The sequence below is a fragment of the Linderina pennispora genome (assembly GCF_002104995.1).
Source record: "Linderina pennispora strain ATCC 12442 chromosome Unknown DL89scaffold_3, whole genome shotgun sequence".
Lineage (NCBI taxonomy): Eukaryota > Fungi > Kickxellomycota > Kickxellomycetes > Kickxellales > Kickxellaceae > Linderina > Linderina pennispora.
This window is the reverse complement of record NW_024468251.1, coordinates 1110249-1127036: the sequence shown is the minus strand read 5'-3', so window position 1 is coordinate 1127036 and position 16788 is coordinate 1110249. Positions and strand designations below refer to the sequence as shown.

Below are 16788 nucleotides of genomic sequence, written 5' to 3'. Positions count from 1 at the left end.
AGCGAGAGAACCTATGTTCATTTTTAAAAAAAAAACGCTAGGGCTTGCACGCACCTGCTTAGTGGGCAACCTTCTGGTAATCGTTGGTCGACTCGTTGACCAGGGTCATGATCATGCTGTACAGGTAGTAGAAGAAGCACAAAAGATAGAACGCAACCTTTGACAAAGTTTTCCCGCTTGTGCTTGCCCAGCGTGCGGAACACTTCGGTCGCATCGTAGAATTGCCGGTTGTTGACGACCCTAGCAAGTAAAGAGCTCAGTTAAGTGCATGGTGGTGATGGCGATGATGACGTTTTGAACGTGGAGCTATGCTATACTTACTTGACCACGTTCCAGGCGACTAGTGGGAGGTTCAGCAGCATCGAAATCCATTCGCCGATGAGCAGGAAGACAAAGAACAGCGCAAACTGGGTGCCCATCTCCGGCATAACGTACGTGTTGAGGTTGTTGGCCAGGTCAATCGGGTTGATGTAGTCGCATTCCAGATCAGTAAGCATAATTACCTACAACCATGTGCTGTGTTAGTTTGCAAGCTTGCACATAAGCGTACGCCCAGCACCTCACATCTCGCACAAATTCAGTGCACTTACAAAGTAAACCGCGCCAAACAGGAGAATGCCAGCCAAAATCAGGGCCAGAATGTAAATTAGAGCTGTGTAGGTCATTGTCGCTGTGGTAGAGCCTATCAGTTTCCGGTTGCAGTGCAAGCAAAGAGGTACTCGGTGTTGCAGTCGTGTCTGCGAGGTTGTAAGATAATAAAGTCTGAAGAAATAAATTTAAACTGGAAATTGGACGTCGAGAAGAGAGAAAAGACGGGGAGAAGTGTAGTAAACCTCGAGGCGTGGGGCACGAAGAGTTGTGCTGGAGTGGGGGGCATACGGCCTGGCAAGAGCAATTGTGCTCATGATTGCCGAGATTGGCGCCAGTGCTCAAGGCAAAAAGGAGCCGCTGTCCATCCTCTCCGTCCCACTGATCATCGGTTCATCTACTCAGAGGGCTGTGCTGCTGTCGCTGATCCAGCCAGATACTCATCGACCCAGGTGCATGTCTCTGTGTCCCTCTCAATGCTCGGCGCGCCCTGCAATATGCCTAAGAGAACTGTAGAGAATAACGCGACCAACTAGCAAAAAAGAGTACAAGCCGGAGGGCATAGCTCGTGCTTGGGGTTTTTTCGTTCACAAGTATATTTTTCTTGCCGACCTGGAAAGGGCTGCACAGGATGTGGCCGGTATCTGCAGCAAGACCGAGTAAAATCCGACAGTTCAGCGATGCAATCAATGATGCTAATAAAAATTCATTTACTTCGCACCCAGTACAACCAAGTCTGGAGCCGTTCTCCTTGGCAAACTCATATGTCGTATATTTAATAAGTCCAGGCCATGTTATGGAAAAGTTTCATAGCCAGACAGTCGCAATGAGCCGGCGCAAGCTCAAAATGTTTTTCTTTTTTGAACACACTCCAACATTTGTAGTTATTACCAAGCGGGATACCACTAATGTCGAGCCCTGATGACAGGACGATAAATCTTTACAGCGCAGCATCTAGCACCCTGCACCACTGGCGACAGGTTTGAGGATGCGCTTACCATCACTTGCAGCATTACTCTCTTTATGTCGTTGCTTGCGATAGGAGCATTTTTCGTCTTGCTTGCCAACAATCCTTCTCGTATGAGCATACCTCTTTTGAAGCTCACGACCTCGATCCAGGCAGTCAATGCAGTTGCCTTGATTATCACAATGGTATTGGGTGAAGTAGAGATCCGAGCTGAGCTTCTTTGCAGCTCACTGCGCTACATGCTGTATATTTGCTACCTGAGCTCAATATTCATGTCCTGTTCAGTGACTATACACCTCTGGCTGGTTATTTCATGCCACAACCTCGAGAAGGCGAAGCGCAACGAGCGCTGGTACTACATAATCCCATTTGCCCTCGCGTTCACACTGTCTGCCATTCTTGCCTCGCTACCCAATAGTGCCTATGGAATGATAAACCGATGTGCTAGCCCTTCAATTCCACAAAGAAGATATCTAGTAGTCAGGTGGTGTCTATACTATTCTTGGTTTATTATATCGGCGATCATATCTATCGTGTGCATGGTCAGCGTACTTCGGTCGGCCAGGCGTCTGACGCGCGTCACATTTCAGCACAGCTCCAGGCATGCCGTGACTACAGACGACTACCGCGACGAGGTGAATACACGTGCAAACAGCAGTCGGCTGCGCTCACTGGTGGTCTACACCATTGCGTATCCAGTGATAGTATTGGTATGCAATATTCCGCAGCTTATCTACGAACTCTTGTCAACAGTGGCGAAGAGGAAATATCCAGGGTTCTTTATCGCGTCGCGAGTGATGCTATACAGCCAGGGGTTCTTCTTGTCTTTGGCGTTCTTTGCATTACCCGCAGTACGGCATTCGGCGAAGGAAATGAACCATGCTGCAGTGCAGTACTGGGTAATCGAGCAAGAGGAGTTCTGGCGTATGAAGAAGAATCCGATCCATCGGGGCTATGCCAATATACGGCAGCAGGAGATTGGTGACTTCCCAACGGACGAGCAGGATGAGCACAACTTCACGTCGTTGCGTGGAAGATTATATCATTTCTTCCTATGCCAGACACCAGAAGGTCGGCTGGCACGCACACTGTAAAACACAAGAAAAGCAGCCCACAAATAAAAGGATATAGGCGTGTATGTCATGTAAACTGAAGATTACAGGAATCATTCTAGGACACCGAGAATATGGGGGAGTCCCAGATCTGGAAGTCTGTCTGCTTGCCGGGGTCGCCGAATGGCCGCAATGCCTGGAGACGGACGCGATAGTTGCCAGGCGGGACCTGCACAGGCTGGGTAGCCTCCTTGTCTTCGAAAACCGTTCCATTGATGATGGAGTACGAGATGAACGAAGATGGGCCCTGCTGATTGCGAGGAACATACTCTCCGTAGCCCTCTGGAAGGAATCCCAGCGTCTTGTTCTCAGGATCAAGAAGGGTCAGCGAGATCATGCGCGTTGGCAGCTCGAGGCGGAAGTTCGCAATTAGCGGCTTGGATCCACTGACGCCGAAATTGTTGAGCTCGCTGACCGGGTTGCCCTCGTCGTCGGTCAAGATAGGCAGCTCCTCCTTGGGGTCTGACAAAACATCCTGTTTGCGGTAGTTTCCGTTGAAACCGGCATACGGAACTGTGTATGTCTTGGGTGAGTCATCTTCGCCATCCCAGGTCAACGTAAAGTTGAGGTATCCACCGTAGAAGAAGCGGTCTTCCTCTTTCAACCCAAATGGCGAAACAATAAACACTTCAAGCTCGCGCTGCTCTCCTGGGGCAAGCAGGTTCGATCCAAGAAGCTGAGGGGCAAACACCTGTGTGAATATCGACGGGTTGGGCACCGGATCGAACGATTCTGGTGCAGTACGTGGCACTGCACTGAAGGTACCGTTAGCAAACCACGACGAGAGAGATTCCGACGCTGCGTTGGTTAGCGCGATCCGCGCTGACTTGTTGGCGTCCAGGTTCTTGATGGTCACCGAGCTTTGTGCCCACCGCATACCCAGCTGCATGAAGTTTCTGGTGTCTCCATTGGGCAGGCCATCGGTGGTATCGTTGATGGAGAGCACAGGCGGGAAGAAGTGCGCGCGCGCGGTGATGGCGTCGTAAATGTTGACCAGGCCGCCGCCGCTCTTGTACGGGTGGATATTGTAGCCAGTAGCCTTGCTGACCCTAGGCTTGGCTGAGGTGATCAATGCACGGCGAATCTGGCCGACGGTATACTCGGGATGAGCTTGTTTGAACAGCGCAATAGTTCCGGTGATGTATGGCGTGGCCATGGAGGTCCCTGAAAGTGATGTATAGCCTCCGAGTTTCAGCGGGAATGTTGAATAAATATTGCCACCAGGACCAGAGACCAGAGGTGCGATATCGAGTTCTGGTGAAGGGCCAAATGAGCTGAAGGGGGACATCTGGCCGCCAGTTGTGCTCTCAACAGTGATGATATCCCTTTGGGTGCCTTCACTGTGGCATTGCCAGTCGAAAGGCCATCGAGAGCGAACTTGCCGTCGGCCTCGGCAATGATGACGACAGGGATGTTGATGGTGGGGTCGGTGACTGACGGGCTCAGCATACCCTCTACGTTGTTGTAGATGATGACACCCACGGCTCCTGCTGCCTGAGCATTGGCAGCCTTCTTGTCAAATGTGCAAACACCGCGCTTGATCAGCGCAATCTTGCCAGACAGGGACTGGGTCGTGTTTGTGCAGCCAAGATCGCTGTCCGATTCATCGTTGACCGCAACCAGCTGGGTCTCCTTATCAAAGAAAAACGGGATCTCCTCGTTACCCGGGGTCGAGCTCATGATGGACTTCACGCTGCTCTTGGTAGTGATGCTGATGGCGCTCCCGGTGTTGTTCCAGTTGTCTACTGAGCCAACGCTGATGACGCCGCGGCCCAGGGCGGGTGATCCGGCGGTGAACAGACCTGAGGTGCCCTCGTTTCCGTTGGCGGCAACAACAATTACGCCCTTCTTGACCAGGTTCGAGCAGGCAACAGCTAGCGGGTCTTCAGGCCAACCACCACCCCCCAGCGATAACGACAGGATATCGTGACCGTCCTTGTAGGCGGCCTCGACAGCCGACAGGATCACGTCGTCCGATGACGGGTTGTGGCCGTTCTTGGGGCAGCTAAAGACACGGTACATTCCCATCGTCGCATCGGGTGCCACGCCAGTGACCTTGGGGCCCTGGGCAGCGATGATTCCAGCCACATGAGTTCCATGACCCATGCAGTCCATAGGGCGAGGAAGGGGGTTGATAATAGCATGCGAATCTCTCGAGTCGTAGTTGTCTCCGACAAAATCAGCACCATACTGCCACATGCACCCAGGCGTCTTCCAGCAGTTTCCAAGCTCTGGGTGGTTGAAGTCGACGCCGCTGTCAATGATGCCGATTTTCACGCCCTTGCCCGTAAAGCCCAGATTCCTGGACTACGCTGTTAACACCCGTGGCATGGTGCAGGTACGGGTAGGTAATGTTGGCGGTGCTAGGCTCGGCAGGCATCGTGCGCAGCTTGACTGGCCACACCCGCTTGACACCTGGCAGGGATGCGAGCAGTGCTGGGTCAAAGTTTTCGTCAGCATTGACTGAAAACCCACTGAACAGCAGGTGGTACTGCTTGCCGATCGAGAATCTGGCTGTTGACCCGGACAAGTTGGATTTGGCGGTGTTGGCAATGGTGGCGACGGCCTGGGCGCTGTGGCATACCGGGCTCTCCATCGAGCTCGACAATGAAGGAGCCTGGCTTGACGTCGATATGGGGTGGGTATTTAACGACCATCTTGATTGCATCCCTCATCTCACTGCTCAGAGCATTGGCGGTCTGCTCACCCAAGAAGGCTAACGCCAGCAGACAAAAAGTAGCGTTGACTTTCATGGGGGTGGCGGCGGCGGTAATGGTGGTGGGTTAATGAGAGGGAAACTATAGGTGCAAATAAACAAGGGGGTGGTGGAATTATATGGGTGTTGCTGAAGAATATAACAACAGAGATTGAAATATCGAGAGAAGGCACAAGCATGAATGAGTACTGACCTGCAGATAGCTGGTATATATATATGAATTGCCAGAATAAGCGGATGGAACGCGATTGCATTGCGAGGTTTATCGAGAAACTAGTCCTGCGTGGGGGCGACACATCACTCCAATCATGCTCGATAGAACAGGATGTTGAAGTGTGGGGAGCATATTCGCCCACTTGCTCCCCGCATTTGGCTTGTGTTCAAAGCAACGCTGCTACCTGCAACCCAATTGCCTGTACATGCGGGGTTAAGTGCACAGCTACGTGATGTTGCTTAAAGGAATAAGAAAACCGATCAGGTTGCAAGCTACGCTGTAAAAGTTGCGCAGGACAGTGAGGGTGGCTATACAGCCGCTGTTGGAGATTTTAGTATCGGCAATGGTGGCCATGTGCACTGAAATCTCAGGGCAGTCTGCTAGTGCGGCATATGGGCCGATATGCCTATTGACATGCTGCGGCAATGGCCACCGGGGTTAGTACTAGTGCAGAAGAGTGCAGCTGTTGTGGCTACGCAGCTCAGAAAAACGCTGTTGGATTTCATGGCCTGACTGGCAAGGTTCGCATTGGCTGTGACGTGTATCCGTGATCCTGATATGCATAGATATGATCTGCTGATAGCCTCTGACTTGTGAGTGGCGATTCTCCAGGGCACGAAAGGGGGGTCATCAGTGTCTGACGTGTATCGCTTTCTGCCACCCTTCTTGTCTCTTTGCATACTTTCTGCACTTTTCCAACACAGCAACCACTTTTTATGAGGACCAAAGTAAATATGTACCATCGCGACGGTCGGCGTGTCAGCACACCGCGCAACCGAACTGGCACTGCCGCTGCCGCCCCTCCTCGCCCTGTGGATACAGCCAGTTGGCTCCCCATGCTTACGTTCACGCCCAGCAGCATCGTGGTTGAGCCCAAACCGAGGGGTGAGGTAGCGGGTGCCGAAGAATGCGCCGCCGCTTCTACAGCAAACATCACTGTGCCGGACTCATCCAAGCCCGTGGTCAGCCGAGTAGCTAGCTCTCTGGCCAGCCCGGCAGCCCGGCAGCCGAGATTGTCCGCCACCACGGAGATGCCGAGCCCGTTTTCTGACAACGCATGTGCGGTAATGCTGCCGGTAACCCTGTTCCCTCGTGGCGATGAGCTGGCAGATGAAATGGCTAAGATGGATCTCAGCAAAAAAAACGGCTGCGCCCAGAACCACGAGTCAATGGATCCGCAGACGACCGGGACACGCCTTTTTTCCACCGACGATCACAAATCTGTCGACAAAGGAGCGCGACGCAGTGTTCAATGTGCTCGAGTTTGTGATCGACCACGCCAGGCAGCGCCTTGGTCGGGCGCCGCCCAACGTTGCTCATGGGCTAAAGCGCGACGAGTACGGGAACCTGCAGGTGCGTGTTTCGTTCTACTTTGGGCAGCTCGACCAGATATGCGTGTTGGTGGCGAAAGCCGCTGAAAATGCACGGCAGGACGTATACGTGGACGACGCTCACTAACGAGACGCTGGTGCCGCTGTCGTTTCAGGCACCATCGGTGCACATTAACACGAGCCACATCAACGCCGGTTTCCAGGAGTATGGGCTGGTGCGCAACCTGCGGCCGATTATTTCCAAAGACGGCTGCAATTACAATGGATGGAGGTGCCTGCTGACGGTTAGGACTGGTGCCAATGTTCCAGAGCAGATCACGATTGTGGACAGGAACTTCCCAAGTGAAAGTGCTGTGCAGCTCGCGGTGGCCGACGATCGCACGTACTGCGACAAGCACTACTATATGCTGCCTAGTTTCTGCGGTTGCCTGTCAGGCGAAGCCAAGACCGAAGCCAAAGCTAAAGCCAAAACTGAGAGAGGGGAGGCCAAGACCAGCGAGTGATCCGGCAACCTGCCAGCGCATGCAACGCGGCAGAGATCAGGCAGCAGGCTGGAGCCGCACCACTATGGATAGCTATCTCAATATACTGGAATTTGTACACTACCATCCCGTGGTGCCCATGTATCCCTTTGCACAGATCCAGCCTCCTTCGTTGTATCACGGGAAGCGCGTGCTATGAGGGGCATGGCCAACCACCACGGCATGCTATGGCCCGCACCGCCCCTGGGCTGCCAATCCTGCGATTGCAACCTGGGTCACACGGGCCCTTTCGACGAAGGAACGGCTGAGAACTGCAGCCGCGAAAACTGTGTGCGCCCGAGACACTGAGGCGAACTCCGCGGGGGAGGTCGTCCCGGACTCGGTTTAAAAATAGTGCGGCCTTGTTTCCACAAAGATCCGCAAGAGCAGCACAATGCGACCGAGACAAACAAAAAATATGCCAGCGAAAGGGAGTATACCCGGGTCGACCTGCTGTGAAAATCCAAGCGGTTCTAAAAGCAGGCTCCGGCCAAGGCATGTGGAGGGAGACCACGGGCTCTGCTGTGCCCTGTGGCGTAAATGAGGCGATAAAAATGTTGATTTCAATTTACAACACCAGGTACTAAAGGGAGAATATAAAACACTACTAGGGCCGGCTGGGACAACGGGGACGGTCTCACGGTCCGCGGTCCAGAGAAATGAGGTTCTTGCCAGGCAATAGAGAAAAAAGGAAGCAAAGTAAAACGGCAGAGGATGCTGCGGTTTTAAAGAAAAAAAGGAAGCCTGGGTCTATCCGCTTACTGCGAGAAGGAGGGGGTGGGGAGTTGTGGCGAGGAGCGCACGCACATTCCCTCGTATACAACGTGCCTCGCTTTGCCCGACTCCTCTCACTCGCACCGACGTGCGTTGTTTTGGTGGATAATGAGTAAAATGCAGAGGATAAATTTTTGTGATGCAGTGCTGAATGGGACATGAGCGCCGCCGCCTCACAGCGGCAAGAAAAAAGGTGCTGCATACAAGAGGCAGAGGGGGCACCCATTCAGTGAATGGGAGAGGGGGAAGGGAAAAGAAGGGGGGGGGGCAAGTGATAACGAGTGGGATGTTGGGAGGCAACACAGAGCGGCGACCACTGAGGCGAGTGTTGGTGGCAAGCACAGTGGAACAGAACAGAGTGGAAGAGGAACTGGCACAGCCAATATTGTGCCAGGTAAACAATAGCCTAGCAGGGCATCTTGCAGGTGCGCAGGCTCATCAGAATGCTGGCGGCAGTAAAAACATCCTCTTCGCACATGTTGCGATCTGCCTCTGCCGCTGGTGTCGAGGCAAACGGCGGCTGTTGCACATACTGCTGGTGCTGGCTCTGCTGCTGATGCTGCTGGTAAATCGACGTCCGCTTGTAGGTGTGGTGGATCGGCGACACGCGGCTATCCATCAACGTGCCCTGCGACGAGACTGACGAGGCTGACTCTGAATCGCGGTGGTAGCTGAGGTACTCGGTGGCCATCTGTTGCTGCTGGATAGCCCGGGCGCCCGGAACGTCGATGGCAAAGACCTGCTGGGGCTCGGGGTATGAGCCAAACTGCTGTGTCCGATCAACCTGCATAATCTGAGTCGTGTACGGCATCGTGTCTCTTTGCGTGCGTGCAGCCACCTAAGCGTAAAAAAGCCAGAAACGAACAAAAAATGAGTATTCTCTTTGTAGAGGAGAAAGAACAGAAGACAAAGGGGCGAGTTGGTGGGGCGGGCGGCCAGGCTTTATATACGGATTTCCAAAAACATCCGCAGGACAATGGGCGGTGCGGGTTAGCTCATGGAAACAAATTAGAGGAGCGTGCGGGTTTTGAACGAGCCCAGTTTCAGTGAGAAAAAGGTCAAATATGGCAGAACCGAGCTGCACTTTCCACGCTTGGCGTAAAACAGGCCATAGGTGCTGTGACAATGCTAGCAGAAATCGCGTGACCACGGCAGGGCTACTTTACCTGAACACTGCTGCTGCTTGCTGCGTCCTGAGGCGTGAGTAGTTCTGAGACCGACGGCAGACGACGCGGTGCAACGGGGTAGGCATCGGCCGCGGGCACAGCTGAGCCAGGACGCTGCTGCTGCTGCTGCTGGGCGTAGGCCGAGTACAGCGGCTGGGGGTCGGCAGTGTGCTGCTGGTAGTGCGCCGAGGGAACGCCCATATAGCTATGGGCTCCGGGGAGAGTCGGGTGTGCGGGGCGCTGAGAAAACTCCATTTTTAATAAACGTTTTCGAGAGAAGAGAAAAGCAGCAAGGGTTAAAAAAGAAATAGAGGGCAGACGAGAAGACAAGAGAAGAAGAGGCAAAGGATGGCGGGTGCGCGGTTAGCTCGATTGACAAGGCCCGAAAAAAGGAAATAGCAGCGAGTTGTTTGTCTTTTTTGTTTCTTGTTGTGTGCGTGTGGCCCGGGTAGGATTTGCTGCAGAGTTCTGCTGGTACTATAACTGTGCAGGAGAGGGTATGGAGCAAGCGTAGGAGCAAAAAGTGCGTCGGTAGGCGGCAGGGGAAAAAAGCAGAGCAGAAGAGAGTCCGAACAGGCACACTGGAGGTGCGGGAGAAATAGCCCTTTTTAGCTCAAGGTGCTCAGCTGCCCAATCGGCGCGGCCACCACAACCACCGGCCCCAGTGCAAGCGTGCCCAGGGGCTTATTTAACACGTATTTCGAGTAGCACAAACTCCGAAGAAACCACCTTTGAATGTTCAGCCCGCGTGTCTGCCCATGATGCAGAATGTATTAGAGGCAGGCAGGTCGTGTCTCCGGGGCAGAAAAGAACGCACCTTCTGCATGTCCGCACACATACATAATTATGACAGCGATTCAAGTGCAGCAACCTGTTTTTGTTGCGCGCACAATTGCCTGATGGCTTCCATGCATGTGCAGGCCATTGTCGCATGCACGCTGTCGCCTCTGGCAAATAGCCATCCTTTGAGCATAGCAGCTGGCTGGTTCCTAATTGCAGGATTAGTTCAGTGCCAGTGCCGGTCTCATCTCGTGGCCAGCAACTGGGGCTGCAAACACTCAATGCAAACACTCAATGCAAACACCCAATGCAAGCCTGCAGGCTGGTGGTGGAGACTGGGCCAGGCCAACAGAGAAGACCACCGTGGCCTCCTGGTAGAACCGCCAGAGTGCGACTGCGGACCTGGTTGTGCCCATGCATCTACTGTGCTCTGGACTGCTGATCTGCTCGATCCCCAGCATTGAGCACGCATCGTTCCTGAACGCCGGCCGAATCCCAAGATCACCGCCGGTGCGGCAGATCCCGGGGCGGTCAGCCAGTGGTGCCCGCATGTGGTGCCTGCGAGCCTGTGGCGATATCCAGCGGCATATCAGCCGCAAGACGGGGCCGAACTGTAGCGTCGATGGAGAGCCGAGTTGAGCCAGCACACAGACCAGGAATGGCGCTCCGTTCCCACGATTACAAACGGGTTTTCCCACCCGCCATCCTGGCCGTTTCACGTGTGGTATAAATGCTCCGACCACGGGGCATGCACGGCGATAACGCTCCTGCCCTGTTGACCTTATCTCTCCCCCGCTCTGTACTCTCCTATCAATCCATTTTATCTGCACTGTACAATGTCTACTCGCAAGCTCGCCGACGTCGTCATCGCCTCCGCCGTGCGCACCCCTGTCGGGTGCTTCCGCGGCTCGCTCAGCAAGTTCAATGCCTCTGATCTCGGCTCCTTCGCCATCCGCGGGGCACTGCAGAAGGCCAACGTCGACGCAGCCCACGTCAAGGAGGTCTACATGGGCAACGTCCTGCAGGCCAACCAAGGCCAGGCGCCCGCCACGCAGGCGCTGATCAAGGCCGGTCTGTCCGAGTCGACACCGGCAACGACCATCAACAAGGTGTGCGCATCCGGCATGAAGGCTGTGATGATGGCCACGCAGAACATCCAGCTGGGCATGCAGCCGGCAATGGTGGCCGGCGGGATGGAGAGCATGAGCAATGTGCCGTTCTACTCGCCGCGCGCGCACGCCTACGGCAACACGCAGCTGAACGACGGCATCATCAAGGACGGGCTGTGGGACGTCTACAACGACTTCCACATGGGAAACTGTGCTGAGAACACGGCTCGTCGCCACAACATCACCCGCGAGATGCAGGACGAGCACGCCATCGAGTCGTACCGCCGCGCAGCAAAGGCGTGGGAGGCCGGGGTGTTCAAGGAGGAGGTCATTCCGGTGGCCGTCAAGTCGCGCAAGGGCGAGACGCTGGTGGAGGTCGACGAGGAGTTCACCAATGTGCGCTTCGACAAGATCCCCGCCCTGCGCCCGGTCTTTGAGAAGAACGGGACCGTCACGGCTGCCAACGCCTCGACGCTGAACGACGGCGCCAGCGCATTGCTGCTGATGAGCTCGGATCGCGCCAAGGACCTCAGCGTCAAGCCGCTGGCCCGCATTGTGTCGTTTGCCGATGCTGCCACCGCCCCGATCGACTTCACCATTGCCCCGTCGCTGGCCGTGCCCATTGCGCTGGAGCGCGCGGGTCTGGCTGTCAAGGACATTGCGCTGTGGGAGTTCAACGAGGCCTTCAGCGTTGTTGCTCGTGTCAACGAGAAGATCCTCGGCCTGAACCCCGAGACCGTCAACGTTGCTGGCGGTGCCGTCGCCCTGGGCCACCCGATTGGATCGTCGGGCTCGCGCATCATCGTGACGCTGACCCACCTGCTCAAGCCGGGCCAGTTTGGCTGCGCCGCCATCTGCAACGGCGGCGGCGGCGCCAGCGCCGTCGTCATCCAGAGGCTCTAGGCTAGGAGCTGGAGGCAAATAAATTCTGAAGCTGTTGGATTTTGTTTGTAAGATGAGAAAGAAAAGTGGTCGAAATATCTCTACGCAGCCTGCAGACGGAAGTCCGGTAGCTTGAGCTCCGACCTCGGCAATCTGGCACACCTGGCACACGCTGCCGTTGAACTCGGGCGTGTACACAGCCTGGCAGTACGGGCATTCGACTGAGGCGTCGCCGCGGTTGATCGGCTTGTGGGACGCTGCGCACAGGCTGAATGGGTTGCGCGCATCGTACTCGATCGACAGCGTGTTGACGCTCTGTCGGTCGCACAGAGCGATGATCTTGCGTGCTCTATCAGCAATCTTTGGCGACGGCACCAGATCCAGCAGCCGCTGGGCAAACTCTCCGGCGGCAATGAAGCACTTGCCCTTGTAGGCAATGTTCATCGCCGACCGCAGCGCCAGCTTCTCGTGGTCTGCGCGCATCTGGCAGTGCGTAAAGTACGCCGCCAGCTCCACCACCCGCGTGTCGTTCTCCTCGCCCGCCTCTTGCTTGGCCAGCGCCGCGCGCTCCATCTCGACAGTGCACGCCAGCACGTACTCGCGCGAGATCTGCAGCAGCTCCTTGACTTCCTTGGCATCCTCGCTCGAGTCGACAGTAACAAATATCAGCGACAGCAGCAGGCGCCGGAACAGGGTCTGTGCGTCCTCAAACTTGCCCGCAGTCATCTCGCGATACGCCTGCTGCAGGAGCTCCAGCGACGTCGTCAGGCTGTAGATCTGCACCGGCAGGTACTCCGATGCCTGCGTGGCCTCGGCCTGCATTGCGCCGGAGCGGCACACGCATGGGCTCCGACGACGGCGTTGTGGTCAGCACCGCACGCGAGGCAGAGTAGATCTCCAGGAACGCTGGCTTCAGTGCCTCAAACGACACAATGCCGACCTGGTCGCGCAGCAGCTTCATCGCCTGCTCAAAGTTGCCAGCAGCGATCTGGTCGGCCGCAAGCTGGGAGTTACGCGACCACTGCTCCAGCTCGCTGGTGCCAGGCTGGGGTGCCACAAAGTCAGCCGCCGCCGCTGCTGTGGCCTCGGCGGTCAGCTCCGCATCAAGCTCGCCCTCGTCCTCCAGACCCCAGCCCTCCTCGGCATCATCGTCGAGCAGGTCCTCGTCATCAAACCGGCCAGCAGCGGCAGCAGCGCGGCTATCGCCCGCGACATCGTCATCCTCATCAATGCCCCAGGCTCCGGCATCCTCCTCGACATCGTTGCCGTCGGCGGTGGCCAGGTCAGCAACACGCGACTTGCCTGGCTGCGGGCCGGCTGCGCCCTTGTCGCCAAAGTTGAACTTGCCGTCAAAGATGCCCTTGGAGACGCGCAGCTGCGGCCAGTCAAGGTCTGCTGCGGGCAAAATCGGAGTGGCTGGCTGCAGCAGGCTGGACTTTGTCGGCACGCCAGTAATACTGGCCTCATCGATACCCGCCGCCTCGCGGATGGCCTCGGCCTCCTCAGCCAGGCCATGGGTCTTGGCCGTCAGATACGCCAGTGACAGCTGTCCCGACTCACGCAGCACGCGCACACGTTCCTCGGCATCGCCCAGGTACAGCGCGTTCTGCAGACGGGACTGCAGGTCGTTGCGCATGACTGCGATCTTCTGCATCTTGCCCAGCTTGGTGATGTTGCCGGTGACGCTGTACAGGAACGACAGGCGGTCGTACGCCTTGTTGCGCTGGTAAGCAAGCTCGACCATCTGCACGTGGCCGCGCCGCAGGGCCTCCTGGCTGAACTTGTCCCAGTACGCCGGCTTGTCAGATGGCTTTGGCTGTCTCCAGGGCAATGTCCATGTTGCCGCACTCCAGAGCAAGCTCAAACCGGGCAGTGTCATCGCGCACAAAGTGCAGTGCAATCTCGGGGTAGCCCTTCTGCTGCAGGTACGCAATGATGGACTGGCCAACCAGGTTCGAGTTGCGGATGAATGGCCACCACCTCCTCGTAGTTGCGGTGCACGAGCGCCAGCTTGAACCGGTACTCGGTCGGGTCAACCTTGATCACCTGCACCTTGCCCTCGCGGTCGAGGCAGTGCACATCACCGCCCTTGACGCGAACCAGGTAGATCGGGTTGTCGATGGTGCGGATGGTGCCCGTGTCGCCCTGGGGCAGTGCAAACTTGATGTGGTTCAGCGTGGTGTACAGCAGCACACCCGAGTCGTCCCACACCGCGCTCTTGATGCGGATAGTCTCGTGTACCTGGCACAGCTGCTCAAGGTGCTTGTTGGCCAGCGTAATCGTGTGCTTGCACAGCAGTGCCACCGACGACATATCGCTGCTCCACACAACGTATTTGACCGGGGCTGCGCTGATCTCGCCCAGCATCTGGCGCGTCTGCACGTCGTATAGCACCACCGAAGTGGCAGTGGCCAGCAGAATCTGCGATCCCGGGGCCGGGAAGATGGCCTCGACGGTAACTGGCGGCTGGATAGTCTTTGTGGTCTGGTTCGTCAGGTCCTTGATCAGGATCTGCTGCTGTGCCTTGTCCAGCACGGCAAACCGGTTGCGACCCGTCCAGATGGCACTGGTTCCGGTGCCACGGCGCGCCTGGACCGGCATCAGCGAGCTGTCCGTTGAACTGGCGCGGCAGATTGTACAGCTCGTAGCTGCCTCCGTCAGGCATCGCTGGTCAAGAGAACAGCCTTCTCTGCCGGGTTGAAGCTCATCGAGCGCGGCGGCGGGAGGTACTGCCCAGCGGGAGCCGAGCGAATGGCAATCATAGCCGCGTCGTTGTTGTTGGCGAAGTCGTGGATGCGGATCTGCGATTCGCGCACATACAGCAGGTTGTTGTGGTGGCTAGCCGCAGCCGGGCGCTCGCGCTCGAGCTTGAACACAATCAGGCCGTTGTCGTGGCCTGCAGCAAACAGGTTCAGCTCCGGGTGCGCCGTGAGGCACCAGAACCGGTCTTGCTCGCGGCGGAATGTGGCCAGCAGCGTGCGACGGGTTGTGTCCCACACGCGAATGGTCTTGTCCTCCGAGTCCGACAGGATGAACTCGCGCTTGGGGTGGAACAGCGCCGAGTTGACGTTGTTGTAGTGTCCGCGGCACGTGTCGACTTCCCAGGCCCGCGAGTCGTTCATGCGCCAAATCTTGATCTGCCGGTCGTCGCCGCACGACAGAATCAGGGGCATGGTCGGATGGAACGTGGCCCAGTTGACACCGCGAGTGTGGCCCTCAAGCACAAACTTGACCACGACGTCAGTTGCGTTGAAGAAATCGCCCTGGGCACCCATGCGCTGCGAGGCCAGCGGATCGGCCATCATCACTGGCTGCGCGCCAGCAGCGCTCTTCTGGCGCAGACCCGAAATGTCCCATACACGCACTGTCTGATCCAGGCACGCCGACACGACCAGGTCCTCAGTCGGGTGGAACTCGGCGCTCATGACGTAGTGGTTGTGGCCCGTCAGCACCGCGATACACTGGCGCGACTGCCAGTTCCAGATACGGATCGTCTGGTCGTCCGACGCAGTGATGATCCATCGGCTGCTCAGGGATGGAAGTACGCTGTGCGCACATAGTCCAAGTGGCCCTGCAGCGTGAACAGACAGCGCCTGGTCCGGTAATTCCACACCTTGACCTTGTAGTCGTCACCACCGGATACAAACAGCTCCTGCGACGGGTGGAACGAGATCCCACGGACCGGTCCCTCGTGCTCCTCGAAGCGCTCAAGCAGAGTGCCCATTCGGTAGTCCCACAGCTGAATGCTGCCATTGTGCAGAGAAGCCAGAATCCAGGGGCGCTTCGGGTGGAACGCAACGCCCTTGACGCGGCTGCTCTTCGTCTCAAACTACAAGAGATATGTGTGCTAAGGTTTAGAACACGGTGTGCATTCGCATCATCTCCGCTCCTGCGACGCAATCCAGGACCTCATACCTTTGTTAGCATCTGCATCGTGAATGAATTTCTCCTCGCCTGCTTTGCAACTTGAAAATCTTATATAAATTGGAAACAGCGATGCAGAGAGAAGAGGAATAATATAAGAAGAGGGTGTGTCGAGCTAGCTTTGCAGAGTTGGAAGGAGGAGTAAAAGGCTGTGTCGTCGCTGACCTGCGACGCGACAAGCGGGTCCTCAAAATGCATGCGTTTGCTCTCAAGCCCGTCGAAATACCGCTGGGCTGGTCTGATTGGTGGATTGCTGGCTGCAACAATGTGGTGGCCACCATGGCGGGTTTATACTGGTCGAACTTCTACTCCATGCCCGATATATGCGCCTAGATCCATACGCACCTCACGCATGCATGTCAACGAGGAAAACGACACCGCAACTGCATACTCAGCGGCTGGTCTCAACAGCTTCAACGGCAGCAGCAGCAGCAACAATAACACCGCCGAGCTGCCAGACGACATCTCTGATTTTTCGACATCTCTGTCAACGACATCAACCAAGCGCAAGCGATCTATGCAGCCGAGCCCGCAGGAGGACGACAGTAGACATCGACTCTTTCATCGCCGACATGATAGCACAGCGCAACCAACTGCGTGGACGTTTCAAAGGTAGAGTCAAGCGATCCAAAATGAATGTGCAAAGTTCTCTTAGGATGGATGCTAAACCTCGAGCTGCAGAGTGGGCTGATCAAGTCGAGTAC

At 56.2% G+C, this 16788-nt stretch overlaps 7 protein-coding genes across 7 annotated transcripts; 3 read left to right on the top strand and 4 right to left on the bottom strand.

Annotated features, from left to right (window-relative positions):
* Window positions 1-58: 58 nt before the first annotated feature.
* Window positions 59-758, bottom strand: DL89DRAFT_277695 (cornichon; the record flags this gene model as incomplete). The annotated part of the gene is made up of 4 exons (XM_040889459.1): window positions 591-758; window positions 322-503; window positions 202-240; window positions 59-176 (listed from the first exon to the last, which is right to left on the bottom strand). Exons 1-4 carry the CDS (start codon window positions 663-665, stop codon window positions 59-61), a joined length of 414 nt encoding a protein of 137 aa, XP_040745674.1. The 5' UTR covers window positions 666-758.
* A 1288-nt stretch (window positions 759-2046) lies between these two features.
* Window positions 2047-2662, top strand: DL89DRAFT_265855 (uncharacterized protein). Its single transcript, XM_040886854.1, has one exon. It carries the CDS (start codon window positions 2095-2097, stop codon window positions 2647-2649), a length of 555 nt encoding a protein of 184 aa, XP_040745673.1. The 5' UTR covers window positions 2047-2094; the 3' UTR covers window positions 2650-2662.
* A 63-nt stretch (window positions 2663-2725) lies between these two features.
* Window positions 2726-5420, bottom strand: DL89DRAFT_312122 (subtilisin-like protein; the record flags this gene model as incomplete). Its single annotated transcript, XM_040890986.1, has 4 exons — window positions 2726-4007; window positions 4046-4969; window positions 5010-5181; window positions 5252-5420. 4 exons carry the CDS (start codon window positions 5418-5420, stop codon window positions 2726-2728), a joined length of 2547 nt encoding a protein of 848 aa, XP_040745672.1.
* A 911-nt stretch (window positions 5421-6331) lies between these two features.
* Window positions 6332-7431, top strand: DL89DRAFT_321324 (uncharacterized protein; the record flags this gene model as incomplete). Its single annotated transcript, XM_040891274.1, has 3 exons — window positions 6332-6673; window positions 6831-6994; window positions 7029-7431. 3 exons carry the CDS (start codon window positions 6332-6334, stop codon window positions 7429-7431), a joined length of 909 nt encoding a protein of 302 aa, XP_040745671.1.
* A 1198-nt stretch (window positions 7432-8629) lies between these two features.
* DL89DRAFT_255906 (uncharacterized protein) lies at window positions 8630-9590 on the bottom strand (the record flags this gene model as incomplete). The annotated part of the gene is made up of 3 exons (XM_040885394.1): window positions 8630-9061; window positions 9089-9340; window positions 9390-9590. The coding sequence occupies 3 exons, from the start codon at window positions 9588-9590 to the stop codon at window positions 8630-8632; spliced, it is 885 nt and encodes a 294-aa protein (XP_040745670.1).
* Window positions 9591-10636: 1046 nt separating this feature from the next.
* Window positions 10637-12256, top strand: DL89DRAFT_265852 (thiolase). The gene has a single exon (XM_040886853.1). It carries the CDS (start codon window positions 11006-11008, stop codon window positions 12179-12181), a length of 1176 nt encoding a protein of 391 aa, XP_040745669.1. The 5' UTR covers window positions 10637-11005; the 3' UTR covers window positions 12182-12256.
* DL89DRAFT_265851 (coatomer subunit alpha-2) lies at window positions 11946-16553 on the bottom strand. Its single transcript, XM_040886852.1, has 8 exons — window positions 16076-16553; window positions 15706-15989; window positions 14842-15685; window positions 14138-14749; window positions 14009-14100; window positions 12999-13980; window positions 12305-12976; window positions 11946-12270 (listed from the first exon to the last, which is right to left on the bottom strand). Exons 1-8 carry the CDS (start codon window positions 16091-16093, stop codon window positions 12262-12264), a joined length of 3513 nt encoding a protein of 1170 aa, XP_040745668.1. The 5' UTR covers window positions 16094-16553; the 3' UTR covers window positions 11946-12261.
* Between the last annotated feature and the right edge of the window lie 235 nt (window positions 16554-16788).

Coding starts and splice junctions, on each gene's coding strand:
- DL89DRAFT_265855 (XM_040886854.1), top strand. CDS start 2,095: ATGGTCAGCGTACTTCGGTCGGCCAGGCGTCTGACGCGCGTCACATTT.
- DL89DRAFT_265852 (XM_040886853.1), top strand. CDS start 11,006: ATGTCTACTCGCAAGCTCGCCGACGTCGTCATCGCCTCCGCCGTGCGC.
- DL89DRAFT_265851 (XM_040886852.1), bottom strand. Junction 14,750..14,841: donor TCAACCCGGCAGAGAAGGCT/GTTCTCTTGACC, acceptor ATGCCGGTCCAG/GCGCGCCGTGGCACCGGAAC. Junction 13,981..14,008: donor CGGTTTGAGCTTGCTCTGGA/GTGCGGCAACAT, acceptor ATTGCCCTGGAG/ACAGCCAAAGCCATCTGACA.